The sequence below is a fragment of the Gadus chalcogrammus genome, chromosome 13, assembly GCF_026213295.1.
Source record: "Gadus chalcogrammus isolate NIFS_2021 chromosome 13, NIFS_Gcha_1.0, whole genome shotgun sequence".
NCBI classification, from domain to species: Eukaryota; Metazoa; Chordata; class Actinopteri; order Gadiformes; family Gadidae; genus Gadus; species Gadus chalcogrammus.
This window is the reverse complement of record NC_079424.1, coordinates 14,543,633-14,552,954: the sequence shown is the minus strand read 5'-3', so window position 1 is coordinate 14,552,954 and position 9,322 is coordinate 14,543,633. Positions and strand designations below refer to the sequence as shown.

At 42.0% G+C, this 9,322-nt stretch overlaps 1 protein-coding gene across 4 annotated transcripts in view; it reads left to right on the top strand.

The window, feature by feature from the left end:
* Positions 1-148: 148 nt before the first annotated feature.
* arhgap9 (Rho GTPase activating protein 9) overlaps positions 149-9,322 on the top strand; it is a 34,934-nt gene continuing 25,760 nt past the window's right edge. For all 4 annotated transcript variants that reach the window (XM_056605968.1, XM_056605970.1, XM_056605969.1 and 1 more), the window contains exons 1-3: positions 149-377; positions 482-556; positions 8,814-9,190. In XM_056605968.1, coding sequence (XP_056461943.1) covers positions 8,975-9,190 — 216 coding nt within the window. In that variant the 5' untranslated portion in view covers positions 149-377; positions 482-556; positions 8,814-8,974. The remainder of the gene's footprint in view (positions 378-481; positions 557-8,813; positions 9,191-9,322) is intronic.

Below are 9,322 nucleotides of genomic sequence, written 5' to 3'. Positions count from 1 at the left end.
CGAAAATGTAGTTTTTTTACAACATCCAATACGTACGGAGCAATGCTGTCTGGGCCTGCATTGGACTACAACGCCCATCTTTTTATTCGTGTACGTCACCAGCAACAATTTGAGGATGTCCTTGCTTATTGTTTCAGTGTAGCAGCGGCGGGCGGGGTGGATTGCCTGCGATTCTACGAAGCACAATACTCCTGGATCTCGTTATTACAGTAAAAGTGTGCGCACCCTAGCGGATATTACCGTCGACTCTGGTTGGTCCAATATGCAACCATATGGCACATTTTAACCAATTTGAAACCAACTGAATTCGACCGGGCGCAAGCTTTTTAATTCATTGGCTTACAAACGCTTCTGCAGAATTTGGAGAGTGAAGTGGTGTAAGTACATCAAGAATAGTTAAGTACTTTGTTGTTTGGAAACAAAAGTGCATGTTAATTGTATTTCTTCAGAGAACATAGAGGTTGTTGTGTGTCTGCTCCAGATCAGCCGTTTCACGGATGTCCTGCACGAGCTGTCAGTGCGCGCGCTTCGTGACCAGCTGTACCCTGATGTAAAGGTGAGCCCGCTTCTCTACCTGTTTTAACTTCATTAGGATCATCGTCAAATGTATTAGTTTGATGCCACTTAAAATGTAAATAATTACGCTGCACAAGTCGGGTGACAAGTGAGTTTAGACTGCAAATCAGTAGGACGCTTATAAATCGATTTGGTTCTTATCAGAGTTAATAAACAAGGGAATGCCTTGTTTATTAGGCCTATCTCTTGAGCATCCCGATATTGTGTCCGAAAATGTATTACAAATGCTATATATATATATATATATATATATATATATATATATATATATATATTTAGCATATATACTTTCTAAATATATCCAACTACGAATGCATTAATTCGTATCACTACTAAACGTTTTCACGTATTACTACTGGTGTGGTCCTACATATTTTGCAATGTGTACAGCGTCTACATGCATGTAGGTAGTGTATTTTCTGAACAGGCTTAAGACTCTAGCCAAGGGATGCCCAGCGCCTTCCAAATGCTTGTTGTTGTTGTTTTTTTAACCATATCGCAGTTGACATTAGTCATGGAGCAGACGCTTCCATCCAGAGTGACGTGCAAGTGAGGCTGAGAAGTTAGAACCATCAAAGCGTATTCTGCAATACAATTGGAGTAGCTACCAAATAAGTTGTAGTAGCTACTGATGCACAACCTAGTTTAAAAACAACAACAATAACTGGAGAGAGTGCAGAGTAGCCCTAGGACTCAGAAATACAAGGTTAAGGGTTAGGCATTTATTTAGTAGTGATCGTAGATGGCATGTCGAAGAGCTTGCTGAATTTCAAAATGTCTAAAGTTGTACATCAATGGTACCGCTCAACAAAGAGCATACTAGACTCGTGCTAGATGAGACTAGGCCTACTTTTCATCTACGTTTCTTTAGAAATACCAACTTCGTGTCTCGTTTCTCTATAATGTCGGTAAGCATTGGTTTTGTGGACGTGTGTTTCCTTCTCTGTGTGGGCTTGTGAGCTTCCTGTTTAGCATATAGGAGATGTGAAGATGATGCTCTGACATATCTCAGTACCATAGTGGCGTAGTGGCTTGCCAAAACGTTCCTCTCAAATCTCTTATCTCAGACTTCTCTATGACATTTCACACAGGAAACAATCCTATTCATAAACCTTACAGAACAGAGCAGGGAGACAATGAAGGCCTGTCTCTCTAGAATGCAATTTGTTCTTGCATGCATACTTGAACATTGATTTGAATAAAATCATAAAACACATTGTAGGCATTGCATTTTTCACTGTTTCATAACCTTTCTTAAAGCCTTAGAAAAGCCAGAGCTTTTCCCATGTGAATCCTGCCTGCACTCGCTCATATTTGACCCCAGCTTTCAGAGATTAGTCCCTGATGACGGTTGCAACTTGCCTGATTAAACGTGCCATGTACCATGCACGGCGGTGGCGTTAGCTCTGATTACTACCGTGCCCTGGACTCTGATGCAGTGGATTCCATGTCATGGAGAGATTGGATCGGTGCAGCGGAGCCCAGTGTTTTGCGTGTGTAGTTAACTCATAGGGTCTACTCATACCGTGTAAACGGGATGTAGGGCCCAGCTGTCTGTGTGTGTGTGTGTGTGTGTGTGTGTGTGTGTGTGTGTGTGTGTGTGTGTGTGTGTGTGTGTGTGTGTGTGTGTGTGTGTGTGTGTGTGTGTGTGTGTGTGTGTGTGAGAGAGAGCTTCTCGTGGGTGGGTAAATACAGCAGACCACAGAGACATGCGTATCATTGAAAATGACGGCTTTGTCTTGAACAGACCACAAACACAATGCAGTAGATACTTGCATGACGTTGCATTGCCCTTCAGGTCCATTACAAAGTCTACTGGCATATCTTAAGAGTTAAACATGTATTCAAACACCAAATCAAAAATTTGGCCTGAAGTTAACAACGTTTTTCTGAATGGTCCTAAGAGTTGCTGAACTGTAGCCTGGCAACCAGATGAGCCTGCGAGAACAGTGAATTGGTCTGGCAATGCTGGGCTAGGAGGACTGTACACTGCTTTAGATTTGCACTCAATATTTCATGTTGAATGGAGACTTCCTTGAACAATGGTCTGTAAGAGCTTTACAGAATATTTGCATACCAGTCATTCCTGAATGTATGACAATGAGCATGCTGAGGCTGACTGTGGCCAATTGGGACAGGGCTTAAGAAATTAATGGGAAAATATTTGCAACAACATATAATTTGTGATATCATATAATATGCCAATATTTACAATTTATTTGCCCCAGAATAACTTTAAATGCATTAAATGCAACTTTAAATGGCATTCACAATGTAACTGCTTTGAAAGCAACGGGACGGTGTATAATAGACCTAATGGCCCTTTGATGGACAACATTGATTATTGCAATTCAATTTCCTTTATGCGAAACTTGTCTCTCTTCCTTGTAGTCCTGTGAAGCTATATGCGTGTGGGTTTTGCCTCGCCTGTAGAATTTGGCCCCAGGAGACTACTCGGATCCTCTTCACCATTCCCCAGCAGTGTTGCAAACTCGCGTGCACAGCGAACTGTGGCTCTCTGAGCGGCCTGATAGTTTGTGACAGCTCACTCTCCCCTCTCCACCGGATCAATCCTGCGCTCTTCATTAGAAAAGTCAATGTACGGCCAGCACTCCTCTAGACCAAGCAGCAACAAGCCTCCATCACAGTGTATCGTGATGAGTACAGAGTCTAGTTTATGGTCTGAAAGGTGTCTTGTTTTTTATTGTGACCACAGACAACCGCTTTGTCACGGCAGGCAGACCAACTGAGATTAAAGTGCCACCTGAAATGGTGAAACACTAGTTTAAATGATCGTTTCATTTGAATAATGTATGATTTCTTCCACTGCCTCAGAGGGAAAAATAATGACCTTTAAAGACATTCTTTTTTAATTCACTTTCTTTGTCAAAATTGTGGTGAGGTGGTAGTTTAGAAATCCAAGTGATTCTTCAGTAGCACAACATAGCATATTAAAAGTATTTGTTCATGTCATGTATTTCATTAGAGCGAATGTCAATGACGGTGTCATACAATGGAAATTCAGGTATTTAAATCTGGGTTCTGTTTAAGTTTGCACATTGTCAATGGCTTAATGAAAATATACATAGCTTATCACTTGACCCAATGGGGAAGGAGTTCACCAACCATTTCATACACACCAACAGAGAGACACACACACACACACACACACACACACACACACACACACACACACACACACACACACACACACATACACACACACACACACACACACACACACACACACACACACACACACACACACACACACACAAAAGTGTCACACAGGGAATCTGTGTTTATTTCGGTGTCTCTCTCCAGTCTCTTCATTAATATTGCATAGGAGGATGAAAGGCTGGTTTGGCTTGAGGCATATGTCTAATACAGAGACAGAGAGAAAGAGACCAGTGCTGGTTGTTACACTCCACCCATCACGTGTCTTTAATAGAGCCTGTCACTAGATTATGAAAGGCCCTTGGTTCTTTTGAATCATTTAATGATGCAATAATACATATCTATGCCACGCTCACGTCTATATCCACAAATATCTCCATGGTCATGCAGTGATAACATATTTATTTCAAATCCCAGCCGCCTCACAATCTCAACTTTACTTAAGATGAAAAATCGACTAATCTTTTTGTGGAAGATGAGCAAGCGACCCGATCATAAATGTGAATTTAAAAAAATAAATTTGTCTTTTCAATTGCCGCTGATGTGGGAATGGGACACAATTCTTAAACCTTTTATTAACTCATGAAAGGTATAACTGTTTTTGTCATTTTTTGCAATTTTTATGTTATTTAGAAAAATCCTATTCTCACTTAAAGCAGCCTATACTGCTGGCTCCCAATTCGTCTTTTCAATTTAAAAGAACCGTAGGTCTTTTATATGTAAATGCACATATGCATGAGTTGGGGATGTATCGTGTGGGAGTATGAAAAACCTTTGAAGTAGCTCCTTCACTTTATACTTGCCTTGACTACAATTTGAAGGCATTGGCTTTCAACTTCAAACTTCAAACGTAATTCCAGACTTATGCTGCTGTGTCCAAAACGTGCTATGTCCATGGTACCATAACTGCAAGGCTTAAAGATTGAGAATGCAGTAGTTTATCATCTGCAGGTCACTAGGTCATCGCATACGAAGCATACAAAGAAAGATAAATCGATACTTGCCAATACCGGATGTTTCAGATGTTGTTGTGATACCAGGTTAAACTATGCACATCAATCCACCAAATTGATGGTTAGTATCAGCTGTGCTTTAACATATAGACCACATCACCTCGTAATTGGTGGAAATCAAGCAATAGACCCCGTTCACAGAGGTGTCCTCTTAAGACAACACAGGTGTTGCTCCTCACACAAATGATCTGGGCCTGCGACTGTTATGTACCAGGGCACATGGTCCATGGTCAATGTGTGTGTTGTCGTCGACAGTCTAGTGTGCTACCGTCGCCATGCTACATAAAAAGAGCAGATGCACAATTATTGTTAAGAGCATCAGCAGCGTTTTTCCTGCAATGATGCCAATGTGAAGAGGGTCTATACATAATGCTATATGAAATGAAAACCTTTCCCCTCACATTGGCATTCATGTGTGAATTGTTCTGCTGATTTGCATGTATTTGCCCTAATGGAGGTGCATCATTTCCCTTATGGTTGTCACTAATAATTGTTATTATCAATGTACAGATGCATAACAACATGTTAACATTGACCCCTAGATGCTTTTAATGTAGGGCCAACTAAAAATATTGACTAAAGTGTCCCTTTATCCAACATACTGTGTTGTTGTTGCCCAATATGGACATGGAGATGCATTATTGTGATTAGGTGAATACCGTAGTTATGGGATAGGAACAAAAAAATGGGATACACTGTATGGTTTCCATATAAGGCCCTTGCATCTAATTGATGCAATCTTTGTAATGCATTTGGTGCATATACATGGGTTCAGTTTAAAGTTGTGTAACCTCCTGTGTTTGTTAGCTCCACGGTAATACTAATGACCAATGGAACCTAAACTGTTGTTGGCCTTAGCAGGCCTACTAATCAATAGGCACGATCAATGAACTAGGACGCTAGTCATGCTGGTCTCTTTCTCTCTCTTCCTCTATCTCTGATCAGTCTTCCTCTCTGCTTCTGTAGCTGCCTCTCTTATGATAATCACTCCTTACTTCTGTCGCTTTTTCTTCTGTTTGCTTATCTCTGTAAAACGAGGCAAAACTAGTTAGCGGTATATGTTGCCTCTTGTGTAGACTTGGATAGCCCTTTATGCTGTGAAGAATGAGATGATATGTCCTAAACAATGCAATGCATCTCCTTAACCACTGTTGATCATGTGATATTGATGATGATATGATCATTGTGATAATGAGTTATTCCATATCCCGACCATACCTCTACGCTCAAAGACTTCAGCCATGTGCACTCGTCTCTTGGCACAGTAAAACATGACGGCTCTGTTGCTGTAAGAGGGCTATGTCTTTGTCACCATCTGGGTTCTCTGCGTCTGTGTGTGTGTGTGTGTGTGTGTGTGTGTGTGTGTGTGTGTGTGTGTGTGTGTGTGTGTGTGTGTGTGTGTGTGTGTGTGTGTGTGTGTGTGTGTGTGTGTGTGTGTGTGTGTGTATCACCGCCTGTGCCCTTCCAAGTGCCATCTGACCTGAATACATGCAAACATACAATTATTGTTCATGCTCAAATTAACTCGCTTGCCTATATCTACAATATACAAAAATACTTATGCAGCAATCCACTTTTTTCAATTCTGATGCAATTCTGACTGCTGAATGAAAGGATGCCAAAGTAGGTTTTCCAATAGAAAATCGGATAAGATAGGTGTTCTTTATTAATCTCAACGATACCTACTAACACTAACTGACTTAATGATGGTGTACCAGAATGGCAAAATAAAATGAGATTGTGAGACGGAAAGGAGATGGTTGGATGGGTTGTCATGCACTCTGTGGTTTCCTGTTTGCTATGCTCTGTCTGTTGTTTTTTTATTTTTTCTACTCTTCCGTCTTTTCTTGATATCGTTGAAAGACACAGAGGTGTCCTTTGCCGGATAATCGATGAAAACCTTGAGCTTTCAGCGTACCATAAATCATTAGGAACATATCTAAAGAAACAGAATGTCTATTGAACACATGATTCATGATTTAATGTAACATGAAGCCGCAACAACACTATTACACACATTACTATTTCACACAAGGTTTAGAAATTGTATTTTTGACCTGCAAAACTGTAGCAAAGCTCCTGATCTGGCCAACACTTCCCTGCTTTGATTTGGAGAGCAGGTGGACATTTATACACGTTAAATTCTTCTCTTATGCTATTGTATGCTCATGTATCCTGACTGTTTTTTTTACTTTTTTGCTTTTATCGATAGGACAGTTAAGGAAGACAGGAAAGTGGGTTAAAGAAGGGATGGAATATCTTGTTGCATAGGACCACAGGTGGTTATCAAACATGGGTTGCCTTCATGTTTAGTGTACTAGTGGGTTGAGCTACAAGCCACCCTTAAATGGGTGGCATTTCAAACCTCATCCTTCCAACCCAATTGTGCCAGCATGTAGGCAGTAGCCGCCCATATGCTGGTGCGATGGGTTTTACATTGATTCTCATTTCTCTGTATGCATGGCAATAAAGTACAGTGAGATTAGCGATATTCATCGGGTCGGTCCTTCTCTCTGACAGCCTGTCTGCCCAGCGCCCGGTCCCTCCTGTCTGTCTGTCTGTCTGTCTGCCTGCCCTCTTCGAGTGCGCCTGACCAACCAGTATCTGTTCTGCCCGGTCCCTCTTTGACTATTAGCCACTAACCCTCCGCCCTTCCCCAGTCACCACTGAGGCGCTGTTGCTATGCACCTTGGGATGTCTGTGTGTGTCTGTGTGTACTTATGCAAAATGAGCCCCTGTTGCCATGTGTCTGGCAGAACCAGTTGTATTCTCTCTTATGTAAGGAGCCGGTGGCTATGGAGAGCAGGGTATCGGCATATGGTTCTGTCATCTCACCAGGTGTATTGCAATCCGTGCCTCTTGAAAACAGTACAATTAAATATTACACATCTGTAATATACATTTACATGAATGGCAAAAGAAGGGATAATTTCGTTTTAAAAATATTTTCTTATGATTGGAAGTTGGGATTTATTTCACCTGAATTGTACGACCTGTAGGCATCCTTGTGTAAAGATGCCTGTACTCCTACTTGCTCATTCATGGTATAAAATGTCCTGTGAGACCATCCAGAGCTTCGAGGTTGTTTTGCAATGAATATCAGTCTTGCCTTAGCTGGGTACTGGCAGCCATGGATTTACACATATTGCCATTCCTGATCATGTTAAAAAGACCTCCAGCCAATCGGATTAAATACTAGAGTGACACTCTTGCTCTTTTTGCACTCGCCGATTCCGGCGAAGCTCCCTCCCTCCTTAGCACTTGGTCCAATCGTTTCTCACTCTCAGTGATGCTTTAAGATGCTAGGAACCAGACTGATTTGCAGGGAGGAACTGAACGTGAACTCGTGGGATCAGAATGGTCTCACAAGACTCATGCAATTAACTCCAAGTCTACTAAAAAGTAGAAGAAATTCAGTTTATTATAATAGGCAGCTTGTTTCTCTTGATAATGACACATATAGTGTCATTATTAGAAGGAGAGTAAAAAAAAAAAAGATATTAATGGCGTCCAAGCTATTTAGAGTGGCCGGCCTCATTTGGTGTCCCAGAAATCACGATGAGCTTAGTTTGACCATAATTATGTCATGACAACAGTGCCTTTGTGGCAACACTGCTGCTGTTGTAGGTTAAGTAGCTCACACGTGTTCTGCTTAGCCCATGTTGACTTTGCAAAACGAGTTAGTGTTCAAGAAAAAAAAAATTCTCTAGCCATCTGCCAACCCCAACGCCTCTGGACTTTTATCCAATTCAACAGGATAAAAGTCTAAATGTTATTGAGAAACAAGTGGATAAAGTTTGAGAAGAAAGAAGATTTTTACTCAGATTAATTTGCCTTTGTCTTCCCCACCAGTGCACCTATTTGGTGTCTCTCCTGGTGACTTGGGCTCTTTAATATTTTATCTTTTTTCTTTTTAATTGCACTGTTGCTGTTATTTTACTTTCTGTTTCATTTCGTGTCTACAGTGAAGGTTATATTTCCTTGTTTTGTATTTTTATGTGGCTATCTCTCTTCTCCCTGTCTCTCTCCCTGTCTGTCTGTCTCCAGCTCTCTCAGAATATGGCGCTGGCCCTGGCTCCATTTACAGGTGCCCCATTTCCACCAGACCACGGAGAACACACCCGACACTGCCTCTATCATCATCATCATCATCACCGTCTTCATCAAACTGCAGTGCTGAGGCTTGCGTAACGCAGAGAGGGGTCACCATGCTGTCAGGGTCCTGGCGACGCTCCATCAGCCACCAGCCGGCGGGCGCGGTGGTGGCCAACAGGGGCGTGGCCGTGTGCGGCGTGCCCAGCGGCACGGTGGTGCTGGAGGCCCAGTACGACTACAACTACCGCAGCGCCGACGGACGGCAGGTCTGCATACGGGAGGGCGAGCGCTTCATCCTGCTGAAGAAGACCAACGCCGACTGGTGGCAGGTCGGGAATCAACGTTTTATAGTTCACGTTCTTCTTATGCTGTATCTGTTGTCTTTCCAAAGAGATGCCCGTGACCATAATGAGCTTGTGGTATTTCTCTTGGTCGTCGCGGTATCAGTTCAATTGAGGAAA